Raw genomic sequence first — 15664 nt, 5'->3', positions numbered from 1 at the left:
ACATAGAAAAAAAAATTTTACTCACAAATACCAAAATTTAACTCTGGTAATACACAGTATACAGCAAACAGAGACTCCTATCTACACAAAGCTGGTGGTATTTGTGTATAACCTTTAAACAAGTACTTTTGCTAGCCATTTGCTTGTGCTGATGTGGAAATTAAATGAAGAAACTATCTGTACTTGCTTATTCCAGGAATAAAGTATCTCTAACAGAGCATATACTCGATATACATACATTTAGAACACAATTTCAGTACCTGTTTACTGAGAAGTTAGAGGGAAATACTGTCATTAGATTGATACTTTTGTGTAATACTGAACATTTTTTTCTTTTTCTTTATCGTCAGGATAATGTATAGAGGAATTAAAGTTACATTCGCCAGGTAGTAGGTGCATTAATTCTCAAACACTGATACCCCTTCTCATGTTTTTGTTCCTGTTTCCCTTCTCCCTTCCCTTCACGATTCCAAATAAATAAATAAATAAACATATATACAATATATCAGGTAACAAAGTCATACAGTTACAATTTCTCTCTAGTTAAATGTATTGCTGTATTTAAAAAGTTTAAGATTCTTCCTAATAAGGGTTACAGTAGTTAGTTTCATTTTATTAGTACTATTATTTTGATATAGTAATATTTTGCACAGTATCTTAATCTCTAGATTGGTAGTTCTCAGAATTATACTTTTCATCTTAAAAATATCAACAAATGTTGAAGCAATGGATTCATCTTTTACTACTCATCTAGAAACCTAAACATAATGCTGTGGAATAAAAGCAGATACACATACCTTCACACCTGCTTTAGTGATGGATATTGTCTGCTGCTCCATAGCTTCATGAATAGCAACTTGATCTCGAATATCCATCTTATCAAACTCATCAATACAACACACACCCTGTAACAAACTCATCCAGTATTAAAAACTGCCTTAAAGGTATACAAATGACTAACAAGTTCATGTCCACAGACCTTCAAAAAAGTGGAAAATAGTTAAAAATTGCCCTTCCCTCTTTTGAGCAAGATAATTCAATACAGGGCTAACTAAAAATATACAGATACTACCTCAGTGTCAAGGTAGCCAGGGTCATTTCAGCATTCAGTTCTAGACTGGAGATGAAAGTGGAATATAACAGAAGTTAATATTACTATAACTGACATGCATACACAAGTTTAAGTGATCTATATATAATACATGGGTAATGCAACATATGCCAATATATAGATTTATATTGGTCAATCTGCAAAACAAAAACTGAGAAGCACTAGTCAAGCACCATACATGTTCAGAGAAGCTATTTTTAAACAGTAGCATTGATTAACATTGACAATTAAAATTAATTCTAAATTAATGCAACAAATTATGCAGTAAGGATGCTTTTTTTCTCCCCACCAGGATATCTTAATTACTGGTCGAGTAGGGGGTATTCTGATTTATTATATCAGAGAGTAGAAAACATTCTTACATTATCAGCCAGCATCAAAGCTCCAGCCTCAATGACAAATTCATGAGATTCTTCATCTCTCACAACAGCTGCTGTTAAACCAGCAGCACTAGATGCTTTGCCACTGGTGTAGACAGCTCTGGGGCTGAATTCTTCCACATGCCTGTTCAACATTACCAAATACTCATTAGTATGTGATTTCACAGCACTTTTTCAAAAAGAACTCTGAGGAATTATATACTTCAATAACTCAATTCTGAAAGAATACGACAACAGTAGTAAGCTAATGCATTTCATAAAAGACATATGCCACAAATAAATGGGAAGCTTCATCTCCTTTAGCTTTTCTTTTGCCAATCCTGGGGTTTGAACTTGGGGCCTGGGCACTGTCTTTGAGCTTTCTCAAGGTTAGCGCTCTACCACTTGAGCCGCAGCACCACTTCCAGCTTTTTTTTCTGTGTATGTGGTACCAAGGAATCGAATCCAGGGCTTTGTGCATGCTGGGCGAGTACTCTACGACTAGGCCAAGTTCCCCGCTCTCTTTTGGCTTTATAAATAGATCTATTACTGTAGAATAGAAATTAAAATATCAATTTTATCAGACCTAATCATTTTAGTAGCAATAATCTACTCCAAGATTTTCAACTAGTCTTACAGACACTGAGTATCCAATGAGAATTGTGCCTAATACCAGTAACAAATGGCAAGGTGAAGAATGGATATAAGACAGGGTAAAGTTCATTGGTCTTAATTCCATGCTGAAGTAGACCATCACCAGCATCATGGACAGATACCATGGGCTGCATTATCTGGCAGAGCAAACATAAATCTTATTTCCCCTCCTCTGCTTCCTGTCTTCCATGAATACACTTAGACTACACATTCTCACTGTTCTGACATTTAGTCCAAGTCTTTGGGGTTAAGCAATTGTCCAGGGTGGACTGAATCTTCTGGTACCATGTGCCAAAATAAATCCTTCCTTGAATTAAAAAAAAAAATCACAACTAAAATTAACAGGACGAAAGTAGACTTCCATCATAAAAACACAATAAATGCTGGGTGCAGGTGGCTCAAGCCTATAAACGTAGCTTCTCACGAGGTAGAGATATGAGGACCATGGTTTGAAGCCAGCAGAGGCAGGAAAGTCTATGAAATAAGAGAAGTCCACAAGACCCTTATCTCTGATTAAATACTAAAAAGCCAGAAGTGGAGCTATGGCTAAAGTGGTAGAATCCTAGTTAACTTTGAGCAAAAAATCTCAGATAGGCTAAAGGTGACTCATACCTGTAATCCTAGCTACTCAGGAGACTAAGATTGAGGATTGTGGTTCAAAGTCAGCCAGGGCAGGAAAGTCCTTGAGATTATTAACTTCAATTAACCTTCCCAAAGGCCCAAAGTTGGAACTATGGCTCAAGTAGTAGAGCACTAGCCTTGAGCAAATAAAGCTCAGGGACAGTGCCCAGGCCCTGAATTCAAGCCCCACGTTTGCCACTAAAAAAATAAAAATAAAAATCTCAGGGATAGTATTTAGGCTCCAAGTACAAGCCCTAGAACCAGCATAAAACAAGAAAAGCAAAACAAATAAAAAAAACCACAAAAATTTAAGAACAAAGGCACTATCAAGTCTGATAAAGGACTTTTTCTTAACCAGTCAAAAGATTGTATGAAACCTACAGCATGTGCCATGATTAAAAGGGCCATGCTTAAAAGTTAAAGGTGGTACCCTGAACATCATAATCCAAGATATGATAAGGACACCTGCTCAGCTATGTTCATCTCTGCACTATTCATAATAGCCAGGCAATGGAAACAATCCAGATGCCCTACTGCAGATGAATGGATACAGAAAAATACACATAAGAATTCTACATAGCCAACAGACAAGATACAATAATGGCATTTGCAGGGAAGTAGATGAATCTAGAGCAAAGTCAAGACCAAAGGAACAAAAGGCACATGGTATCCTTAATATGTGGCTATTAGATCCAAACAGTACAAGAGTGTGGACTCAATATTTGCATACCCAATGCTATGGACATGGTATTGGAAATATAAACATAACTACATAGACATAAAAACCTATGACTATAGACATAATGTTTTATTTCATAAATTAATATGTATCTATGATATACAAACCCTTAACTTAATTTTGATTATGTTCTAAAAACTAAGTGCCAGTGCTTGTATATAGATTCCCTTCTTGAATACTTGTTTGTTAAACATGTCATTTGAAATATGATGTAAAAATCAGTGTTAATAAATTCTTTTTTTTCATATTTCAATTACTTTATTCTTTTTCTTTTTTATTGTAATTAATAAAAGGGTTATATGATATTTGCCAGATAGAAGGTGCATTAATTCATATATATTGATACCCTTTCACATGTCTTGGTCCCCATTACCCGCCCCCCCGACCCGTCTTGGTTTTCCCCCCTTCCCTATCCAATTTCAAATAACCAAATACAAATATATCTGATATATCAGGTAACAAAGTGAGATACTGTAACAATATGAGATAACCAAGGGACAGCAAAAGAGGATAACACAGTACATTAAGGACAACAATCATTCATTGTATGGCTTTTGTTTCAATATCCTGAAGGTCTTTTCAATTAGTTTCATACTATATGGCCTTATGTATCAAGGTTTTGCTTTACTGCAGATCTCTGCTAGTAGAGCCCAAGGTTTCTACTGATTATGACAAATGAGGGGAACCATTGAGCCTAAGTTCCTTTGAGTCTGGCTCACTTCACTTAATATGATTTTTTCTAAGACTTTCCATTTCCTAACAAATGGGGTGATGTTGTTTTTTCTGACAGCAGCATAGAATTCCATTGTGTACAAATACCACAACTTGTTGATCCACTCATCAACTGAGAGACATCTAGGTTGGTTCCATATTTTTGCTATGGTGAATAATGCTGCAATGAACATTGTTGTGGTAGTGGATTTAGTATGCCCTAGTTTCTGGATGGTTGGGTAAATGCCAAGTAGTGGAATAGCCTTTTGAGGCACTGCCATATTGCTTTCCATAGTGGTTGAACGAGTTTACACTCCCACCAACAGTATAGTAGGGATCCCTCCTGGCCACATCCCCTCCAGCATCTGTTGTTATTCGTTTTCCTGATCCTGGACATTAATAAATTCTTAAAAAAAAGTTAAAGGTGGGATGGGGAACGGGGAGTTTGGTCTAGTGGTAGAGTGCTTGCCTAGCATGCACGGAAGACCAGGGTTCAATTCCTTGGTATCACATACATAGAAAAAGCTGGAAAGTGGTGCTATGGCTCAAGTGTTAAGAGTTTTATCCTTGAGAAAGCCCAAGGAATACTGTTCAGGCCCTGAGTTCAAAACCCAGGACAAAAAAAAAAAAATCAGTTTGCTAGGAATGTGGTTTAGTGATGAGTGCTTGCCTACCATGCATGAAGCCCTGGGTTCGATTTCTCAGTATCACATAAACAGAAAAGGCTAGAAGTGGTGCTGTGGCTCAAGTGGTAGAGCCCTAGCCTTGAGCACAAGTTCATGGACAATGTCTAGACCCCAAGTTCAAGCCTCAGGACTGCCTAAATAAATTTGGGACTAGGATGTAGCTCAGAAGCCAAGAGCTTGCCTAGGAAGTGCAATGTCTGGGATTCAATCCCCAGTACCCAAAAAGACAAAAAAAAATTTCCAAGTTACTAGTGAGTTATATATACAGTCATAGTATACACTCCAGCTCTAGTTAAACTGAACTTATTGCTTAGTAACATAGCAAACCTGGAACTGCACTTCTACATCAAGCAAACACTTACTTCAGAAATTGGCTCTTAGCTGTACTTGGGTCACCCACAATACAAACATTTATGTCCCCTCGAAGAGAAGTCCCTTCCCCTGTTGTCTTTGGAACACCACCAAAGAGCATCAGCAGAACACCCCGTTTTACTTCATCATTGCCTGAAATGAAAAGAAAGGCACAGATAAAAAACTTAAAAATGAAATGATTCTAAAGGAAATTGCACAGGTCATATTTACCAACAACAGATACAGCTCAAGCAAAGCATAAGACTGGCACAAAACTACCTGGCTGGTGATCTTGGTTCCTGTTCTGTGGACTTAACAGCCACTGTAGCAATGACTTCCATATCACAGATACTCATCATTTTAAGAGCCTTCCTTTATCCTTAAGTTTTTTTAAAAATGGTTTTCCATTAAAAAAATGGTACTTATACTGGACATTTTGTGGTATTTTTTAAATGCTACTTTTTACACATAATTTTTCCCAATGTCTTAGCCCTCAAAGATTTCTCCCTGCAAATACATGAACCATAGCCCACATTTGTAAGCAGTATATGCATGCCTGTAGTCCATTTACTAGGTCTTTCTAATGCAGTTTTGCAATTCTACCAAAATCTGTTATACCTGCTATCTATCAGGAACATCATGGACTAATACTGACCTGGGTAAAGGACAATTCCCTATCTGACAAATACAGCGTAAAGAGCTGGTGGAGAGCACTTGCATAGTAAATGTGACACTGAATTTAAAAATCCCAGTTCCAAGGACAAGCAGACAGTTTCAACACTTGGGAGGCTTTAGGCAGGAGGGCTACGGATTTAGATTATTTTGGAAATTTTCAAGTGTTTGGTTCCATTCTCTTAGTTACATTTCTTTTTTGATGATATAGGGGCTTAAATTCAGGGCCTCACTGTTTTTTGTGGGGTTTTTTTGGCCTTCTGTGGAGCTCAAACTGAGCTTGTGTGTTGTCCCTGAACTTTTTGCTCAAGGCTAGTGCTCTACTTGAGCCGCAGCACTATATCCAGTTTTTTCTCTGACTAAATGGAGAGAAGTCTCATGGACTTTCCCAGCTCTGCTTGGCTTTGAATTCTCAGGTGTCAGCTTTCTGAGTTTAGGATTACAGTTTTGAGCCACCATCACCCCCACTCTTTTTTGATCATCCCAAGTAATCTACCTAACACTTCAACCAAACCTCTTTTTCTGGCTTTTTTGCTGGTCAATTGCAGGCATGACTTTTTTGGATTTGTCTGACCAGTCTGGTTTCAAACGCAGATCCTCAGATCTCAGCCTCCTGAGTAGCAAGGATTACAGGGTTGAGACATCAGTGTCCAACTCATGCAATTTTTTCATATTACTGTTAAAACTATGTCTTTCTGCTTTGTGAAGTGGCTCATGCCTGTAATCCTAGCTACTCAGGAGGCTGAGATCTAAGGATCTGGGTTCAAAGCCAGCCCAGGCACTAAAGTTCGTGACTCTTATCTCCAATTAATCCCTAGAAAACAGGAAGTGGGGCTGTGGCTCAGGAGTAGGGCAGTAGAGTTGAGTTGAAGAGTTCAGGGATAGTGTCCAGGCCCAAAGTTTAAGCCCCATGACCCATAAAAACAAAGTAAAACAAAAACTATGCCTTTCTACAATGTTTTTAGCATCACAGAAACTCTATATATTAAGCAACTCATTTCTCTCAATTCACCAGTTGCTTATAACTTTTATTTTACTTTAATCTCTACGAATCTGTCTAGATACCTCACACAAGCAAAATCATGTTTTTATTGTATCCAAGTCCCAGGGCTTGACTTGTGCACTATTTTGCTCAAGGCTAGCACTGTACCTCTTGTGTTACAGCACCACTTCCAGCTTTGAGTTTATAAGAGATAATATAGGAATTTTACTGACTGGGCAGACTGCAGCCTCCTGAGTAACTAAGAATATAGCCATGAGCCATGGGTATCTGGCTATGTTTCTTTTTTAAAATAATCCCTGTTCTAATCCAATGATAAAACTGTCATAATCTCCCATGTGCACTAAGGAACTACTTGTTATTGGAAGCCAGTGACTCATTCCTGTAATCTTAAACTACTCCGGAGGTTGAGATCTGATGGTGGTTCAAAGCCAGCACAAGTAAGAAAGTCTGTCAGCCTACTCAGAAAAAGCTGGAATGGTGCTGTGGCTCAAATAGTAGAGTTCTAGTCTTGAGCAAAAGAAGGTCAAGGACAGTACCAATGGCCCTAAGTTCAAGCCCCATAGTCAACAAAAAAAGAAAACTACTTGTTCTTTATAATCATTTTGATTTCAAGTTTATGCCACAAATAGAACTCTTACCATGTATAGTAGGGAACAGGCTGGTGCAAAGATTGTGGTATAGATTTTTATCTTGACTCATTTCAAATACTTTTTCCCATTCCTTCACAGTCATTTGGTTCTTAATGCTCTCAGCTGTCTGCTCCTCATCTCGGAGCTCTTTCCCTCCAAACTGAGTAGTGGAGAGGGAAAAAAGAAAAATACTAGTATAGAAGCTTAAAGAAGTAAAAAAAAAAAAACAAACAAAAAAACTTGAGACAGTTTAGGAGGTTTGCATATATGGAAATAGAACAATAAACCTATTTTGAGGAAGAAGAAGGAATGACAGAGTTCATTAGTATATACGTGCACAGAAATGTCACTATACGCCAGGAATTTGGCCTAGTGGTACACTGCTTGCCTAGCACACATGAAAAGCTGGGTTTGATTCCTCAGTACCACATACATAGAAAGGCCAGAAGTGGTGCTGTGGCTCAAGTGGTAGAGTGCTAGTCTTGAGGAAAGCCCAAGAACAGTGCTTAGACCCCAGGACTGGCAAAAAAGAAATGTCACTATAAATTCCAACTCTACCTGCCTCCCCAAACCTAATGTATGGCAAAACCAAACCAAAACAACAACAAAAAAACAGCTAGGTCTGAGTAACTCATGCTCGTAATCCTAGCTACTCAGGAGGCTGTCTGGATGGATCAAAGCTAACCAAGGCAGAAACATTCTGGGGATTGTATTACCAAATAACCAAAAAAGTCAAGCCAGAGGTGTGGCTCATGTGGCAGGGTAAGCGAGAAAGTCAGGCCAATCCAAGATCCTGAGTTCAAACCCTGTTATTTCTTCTGCAAACGGAAGGAAAAAAAAAAAAAAACAACTCCCTAAAATATTAAGGGTTTCCATACCAAAATGCATCATTATTATACTGTCTCATTCTGCATGGTCATGTATCTAGATACTCAAAAGGCAAACAAAAATAGAATATTAATCTCCAATATGTAGATGAAAATGAGCCACAGAGAAGATCTTTCCCAACTTTCATCATTTTATTAAATCTCACACTTAAGGTTGGAGACATAGTTCAATGATTTCCTAGCAATAAAGTGTCTATATTGAGTTTGATCTCCAGTGTCATAAAACAGAGACTGACCTGTGGGTTAGTTGGTGCAACACAACACGCAAGAAAAACCAGTCTGTAAGAAAGATCCCTAACACCAAGGGCCCGGAGTCCTCGAATGCCTTCTGTCTCATATCCATCAACACCACTCACACGGGAATTAGTTTCTGCACGTGCTCCTAAAGGATTAAATAATCAAAATTCAATGATTTACTAGGTAGGCTGCTTCATATTTATTAACACTAAAGGCTCTGAAAAGCAATATTGTTCAAATCAAGGCTATACATACAATGATTTTTTTTGGGAGGGTGGGGGGCAGTCCTGGCTTAAACTCAGAGCCTGAGCAATGTCCTTGCACTTTCTCAAGGCTAGAGCTCTACCACTTGAACCACAGCACCACTTCTGGCCTTTTCTATGTATGTGGTACCAATGAATCGAACCCAGGTCTTCCTGAATGCTAGGTAAGCACTTTACTGCTAGGCCAAACTCCTGGCTCTATAGATTGGAAGTTCTCAGAGTTTAAAAACAATCAGAACAACATCTGTAGAAAATCAATTTTTTAATTCTCATACTTCTTCTCTGCTTATCCTGTGTGACTGGCAGTCCAAAAAGTTAAGAAAGATGTGAGAAACTGGATATCTTTCAGATCTGATAACCAAGACAAATTTAATTTGGGACACACAAGACCTACCTGGTGTGCTAAGTTTGGAGACATCAGGCACAACAATCAGTGTCCCTGTAAAGTCACACTTGTCACCAGCTTGAGCTGACTCCACAGCTTCAGCCCTCAAGATTACTTCTAAACTTCGAGGGATACTTCCCCGGGGAAGCTCTGCTTGAGTTTCTTGAATTCGAACCTGTAACATACAGTCAAGAGTAAGAAGACAATTCCCTCATATGCTATACAGTAAAACATTTGACATGTGCCAACATTCATGTTTAAAGTACCTTAGCTGGCTTAGCATGTAATCCTAGTTACTCAGGAGGCTGAGATCAAGGATCAAGGTTAAAAGCAACCCTGGGCAGTAAAATCTAAGATTCTTACCTCCAATTACTTCCCCCAAAACTGTAAGTGGCAACATGGCTCAAAGTGGCTTGAGTGAAAAGAGCTCAGGGACAGCACTTGTGACTCTACCCCAAAACTTCTCAAATAACTTGGTCTCATTAGATCTACTAAAAATATCACTTTTATTCTCATAAAAAATACCTTGAACCTTTATTCAAACTGATTATATACACCTGTTCTCTTTCCATTTCCCCTAAACTTTTCAAATGAAATATATAAACAATTGATAAACTTTTTGGGGAGAGGGTAGAATTAGAGTTTGAATTCAGTGTCTCAGCTTGCTAGGCAAGTTTTCCTACCACTTCAGCCACATATGGCTCTCTTTCTGCCTTACATTTTGGTAGATTCTCCCATTTTTAATCAGGACTGCCTCACACTACAATCTTACCTTCAATCTGCTTTGTGGCTGGAACCACAGATGCATGGCTCCATGTCCAACTATTGGTTTAGATAGGGAGTTGCTGTGTTTCTAATCCCCACCTCTGGCTAAGATTACAGGCACAAGCCATAACATTACAACCAACGTACTTTTATACCCACTACCTCAAATTTTCAATTATTAACATCAGAGCCACATGTTTTTCTAACTGGTCATTCATGGAGCTTGAACTCGGGACTAGGATACTGTTCCTCAACTTTTTTTTTTTTGCCAGTCCTGGGGCTTGAACTCAAGGCCTGGGCACTGTCCTTGGACACTTTCTGCTCAAGGCTAGCGATCTGCTACTTGAGACACATTGCCAACTTCTGGCTTCTTCTGTGTGCGTGGTACCGAAGAATCAAATCCACGGCTTCCTGAATGCTAGGAAGCACTCTATCACTAGGCCCCCTCTCCGGCCACCTGAACTGTCTTGCTCAAGCAGAACTCCACTTTTTTGGGAGTTATGGGGCTTGAACTCTGGGCCCTGGGCGCTGTTTTAGAGCTCTTCAGCTCAAAACTTCAGCCCAATCTCTGGGCTAGGTTATCGTCCCTGAGCTCTTCAGCTCAAGGCTACCCCTTACCCCTTGAGCCACAGTACTACTTCTGGTTTTCTGGTGGTTAACTGGAGGTAAGAGTCTCATGGACTTCAGGACCCAGGCTGGCTTTGAACCACAATTCTCACATCTCAGCCACCTGAATAGCTAGGATTACAGGCATGAGCTACTGTGCCCGGTGACTTCTGGTATTTTGAGTGGTTAATTGGAGATTTGAGTCTCACCATGACATTTCTTCCTGGACTAGCTTCGAACCTTCAGCACCCAGCTCACATGCATATATATTTTTTAAAGTATAGTATTTGGAAACTGTAAACATCAAGAAATGTCACATCTAAATTTTTTATTTTTTCAGCATAATTGGCTCAAGCCTGTACTAGTCACTTGAGAGGTAGAGATCAAATCTCAGTCCAAGTTTAGCCTGAGCATCTTGGTGAGACTCAATCAATGACTGGATGCAATGGAGCATGATAGTCATGGCCAGCAATGCAAAGAAACAAGGATTATTGCCTATTAATTATCTAGTCCATCTTCAAATGTCTGCAACTGTAAATAATATCCCTTATTACAATCATTTTCTGACTATCCAAGACCTGATTGAGAATCTAAATTCAGGGGCTGGGAGTTTGGCCTAGTGGTAGAGTGCTTGCCTAGCATGCAGGAAGACCTGGGTTCCATTCCTTGGTACCACATACATAGAAAAAAGCTGGAAATGGTGCTGAGACTCGAGTGGTAGAGCTCTAGCCTTGAGAAAGTCCAAGGACAGTGCTCAGGCCCTGAGCTCAAGCCCAGGACTGGCAAAAAAAAAAAAAAAAAAAAAAGAATCTAAATTCATACTGATTTTGGTTGTTGCATCATCATCTTTTTTTTGGGCCAGTCCTGGGGCTTGAACTTAGGCCTGGGCACTGTCTTTGAGCTTTTTTGGCTCAAGGCTACCACTTTACCATTTTAAAGAGCTATGTCTGGCTTTTCCTATTTATGTGGAATTGAACCCAGGGCTTTATACATCCTAGGCAAGTACTCTACCATTAAGCCACATGACTAGTCCTGTGTCATGTTCTTTTAAAACCATAAAACATCCCTTAAAAACAAATGAAACAATGAAAAAAATCTCTTGCTAAGAGGTGTTGGTAGAATATGCTTCTTATAACCTACCAGTTAATATAAGAAAACTTAGTTAGGAGGTCGAGAATATAGCTGAATTGGTACAGTTCTCTCCTGGCAAGTGTGAGGCACTAAGTTTAATTGTTTAATACTAAGAAAAAGATAAGGACTAAATTCAGTATTACTTCTTTGCCAATCATTCCATTTTATAGGCTGTTTCAACTTTTTCTTCTTTGTATACTCGTAACAGAGACTTGCTGGAGCTAGGAACGTAGCCTATTGGTAGACTGCGTAGCATGCACAAAGTCCTAGACTCAACTCCTCAGAACCATATACTCAGAAAAAGCTCGAAGTGGTTCTGTGACTCAAATGGTAGAGCTCTAGCCTTGAGAAAGGCCAATGACAGTGCTCAGTCCGAGTTTAAGCCCCAGGATTGGCAAGCAAACAAACCAAAACAGAGACTTGTTGATATTCAATGTATTCTTCTTTACTCTTACCACTGTGTTCTCCGCCATCTATAACTTCCCACTTAGGTTAACTAAAACTTCAAAATCCTAAAACCACTGTTCAGTTAAGTGTCTTAAATATCACCATTGTTTATGACAGACCCAAGTTTTTCATGCTCAGACTAAAAGACTGAAGTATTTCCAGGCCTCCTATCAAAATCTCATTCAGTTAATCTTTTTTTCTGGTACCTCTACTCCAGTCAAGGTAATCTTTTACTTTCATCCTGGTCTATCCTTTTTCTCACAATTTCACCTTTCTCAAACCAATTTGAAGTTTTACACTAAAAAGTTACTTCTCCAAAGTTTTTCTTGTTTTCAATTTGTAATAATTTGCTATTTTTGAACTATTATGAAAGAATTTCTAATCTAAGGTTAACAAAAACTATAAATGTAATCATAGCCAGGAACTGGTGGCTCTGTAATCCTAGCTACCTAAGAAGCTGAGATCTGAGGATCCCAGTTCAAAGCCAGTCTGGGCAGGAAAGTCCGTGAGATTCCCATTTCCCAATTAACCATTAGAAAACTGGAAGTGGTGCTGTGGTTCAAGGGGTAGGGCAGTAGCCTTGAGCTGAAGAGCTCAGGGACAGCACCCTGGCCCAGAGTTCAAGACCCATGACCTACAAAACAAAAACAAAAATTGTAATTATATATTAATGAAATATATATGAGAGCCAGGAGTTTGGCCTAGTGGTAGAGTGCTTGCCTAGCATGCATGAAGATCTGGGATTGGTTCCTCCATACCTCAGACATAGAAAAAGCTGGAAGTTAGGCCAAGAGCATAGCCTATCAGTAGAGTGTTCTCCCAGCATGCATGAAACCCTGGGTTTGATTCCTTAGTACCACATACTAAGAAAAAGCCAGAAGTGGTGCTGAGGCTCAAGTGGCAAGGTACTAGTCTTGAGTAAAAAGTGTCTTTTGAGTTCAAGCCCCAGAACTGTGGGGTGGGGGAAAGGAAAAGTAAATATACATGAAAAGTTTTGTTTCAGTATAGGGGGCATGGCTCAAGTGGTAGTACTTATCAAGCACACGCTAGGTTCAATCCCAAAAGCTGTCCCTCTCCTCCCACAAAAACAAACAAACAAAAGTATTGGCAGCTTAAGGCTTAAATTTAGCAACTTTTTATTTTAATGTAGTGCTTCACAAATTTGAGCGTATATCCTTCTACAGAGGCCATGCTAATCTCTTATCATTCCAATTTTTAGTATATATGCTGTAGAAGCGAGCACAATTTAGTGGCTTTTAATGATGCTTGACTTACATAAAAATTGAGTTTACAATTTAAATAAGTCTAAGAGTAAATTATATAGACTGAACCTGACTGAATCATGAGTAAATAAGTACCTTTTGAAAATCAACGAATCTTGATTTATTTGTATCCAGCAAGAATCTCCTCCTGTTAGCGCAAACTGGATTTCGACAGATGTTTGGTTGTGTGTATTTGAACTGCTGCTCTACATCCTTGATCACTGTCTGACAGTCCAAGCACAGGAATGTTCCGCTCACAAGCTCTGGGTGCACTGGGTGAGTCCGGACCACCTGACCACTTATGCGAGTGAGCAAACCAATTCTGGATGAGGTGAGCTCTCGAATCCTGGTTAAAGACAAATGCCTATTAGTTAATATTTCCCAACCTGGGGCTGGTGGTTCAAACCTACAAACTAGCTATTCAGAAGGCTGAGATATGAGAATCATGGCTCAAAACCGGCCAGGGCAGGATAGTATTTGTGTAACTTTTATCTCTACTGAACTACCAAAAAAAAAAGTTGGAAGTGGAACTATGGCCCAAGTGGTAGTACTAGCTTTGATCAAAGAAACTTAGGGGCCAACACACACACATTAAAAGACATATTACTCCATGGACTTCCCTAGAAGAATAATTTAGTTAACATACTTATTCCTAAATTATACAACACAAATTAAAATGTATAAAAATATACAACTACTATGGAAGGCAGTTTGGAGATTCCTCAGTACCAAAAACTGGTGTTGTGACTCAAGTGGTAAAGCGCTAGCCTTAAGCAAAAGAAGCTCAGGGACAGTGCCCAGACCCTAAGTTCTTATTGTAACATCTGTCAACATCATAAAAAAACATGGAAAATGACCATGAAAGCAGAACTAAGTATTATGCATAATTACTTACCTCTCTGTACTGAATACCTGCCATCATGGTATAAATTTGACTATCCTAAATAACATGTTAATAATCTTCTGGTCTTCTATTAGCTATTAACCCACTTAGAATAAAATTTACAAAGGTTGGAGGGAGAAAAGGATGCACTGTACTTATGAACTATTAGATTGAGTTAAAATATCTTTTGTAAAAAACTTAAATAAAATAGCCTTGGACTGGGAGTTTGGCTTAGTGGTACAGTGCTTGCTAGCATGTACAAAGACCAGGGTACAACTCCTCAGTACCACATACATAGAAAAAGCCACAAGTGGTGCTGTGGCTCAAGTGGTAGAATTTTAGCCTTGAGAAAGCCCAAGGACAGTGCTTAGGCACTGAGTTCAAGCCCCAGGATTGGCAAAAAGAAAAAAAAAAAAAGAAAAGAGTCTCATGAGCAGGGTGCCAGGCACTGGTGGCTCATGCCTGTAATCCTAGCCACTCAGGAGGCTGAGATCTGAGGATCGAAGTTCAAAGCCTCCTGGGCATGAATGTCTGTGAGACTCTTATCCTCAACTTATCACCAAAAACTCAGAAGTGGCCCAGTGGCTCTAATGGTAGAGCTCTCTCTAGCCTTGAGCTGAAGAGCTCAGGGACAGTGCCCAGGCCGAGTTCAACCAACCAACCAACCAAAAATGAAACAAAACAAAACAAAACAAACAAACAAAAAAAACAGAAGAAAATAGCCTTACGCTTGTAATCCTAATTGCCCAGGAGACTGCTGGTTCTAAGCTACCTGAAGCAGTTAAGTCCCTGAGATTCTCACCTCCAATTAAACACCAAAAAACTGAAGTAAAGCCTTGGCTTAAGACAAAAGCACTAGCTTTGAGCAAAAAAATAGGGCTTGGGGACACTGTCCTTGAGCTTCTTGTTCAAGGCTGCACTCTATCACTTGAGCCATAGTGCCACTTTTGGCATTTTCTGCTTATGTGGTCCAGAGCATGAACCCAGGGCTTCATGAATGCTAGACACTCTCCCACTAAGCCACATTCTCCAGCTGTTTTCCTTTTTTTTTTTTGTCAGTTGTAGGGTTTGAATTTGGGGCCTGGCACTGTCCCCAAGCTCTTTTGATTAAGGCTAGTACTTGAGCCACGGTGGTACTCCTGGTTTCTGGTGATTAATTGGAGGTAAGAGTCTCATGGAGAAAGCTGCTGGTGGCTCATGCCTATAATCCTAACAACTCAGGAAACTAAGATGTGAGGATCATGGATCATAGTCAGCCTGAG

At 39.3% G+C, this 15664-nt stretch overlaps 1 protein-coding gene and 1 non-coding gene across 2 annotated transcripts in view; both read right to left on the bottom strand.

Annotated features, from left to right (window-relative positions):
* The window catches only part of Mcm6 (minichromosome maintenance complex component 6), a 42395-nt gene that overhangs the window by 19558 nt on the left and 7173 nt on the right, over positions 1-15664 (bottom strand). The window contains exons 4-10 of the mRNA XM_090342875.1: positions 13616-13865; positions 9318-9483; positions 8660-8805; positions 7546-7696; positions 5244-5385; positions 1474-1615; positions 798-905 (exon numbers count right to left, since the gene is read on the bottom strand). Of these exons, the coding sequence (XP_090199001.1) occupies positions 798-905; positions 1474-1615; positions 5244-5385; positions 7546-7696; positions 8660-8805; positions 9318-9483; positions 13616-13865 (1105 nt within the window). The remainder of the gene's footprint in view (positions 1-797; positions 906-1473; positions 1616-5243; positions 5386-7545; positions 7697-8659; positions 8806-9317; positions 9484-13615; positions 13866-15664) is intronic.
* Positions 13396-13500, bottom strand: LOC150056446 (U6 spliceosomal RNA). The gene has a single exon (XR_016537360.1). It is a non-coding gene; the product is annotated as a U6 spliceosomal RNA (small nuclear RNA).

This window comes from Megascapheus bottae, chromosome 12, assembly GCF_031878675.1.
Source record: "Megascapheus bottae isolate mThoBot1 chromosome 12, mThoBot2.hap1, whole genome shotgun sequence".
Lineage (NCBI taxonomy): Eukaryota > Metazoa > Chordata > Mammalia > Rodentia > Geomyidae > Megascapheus > Megascapheus bottae.
Note: the sequence above shows the minus strand (reverse complement) of the source record. Positions and strands in the feature narration are given on the sequence as shown.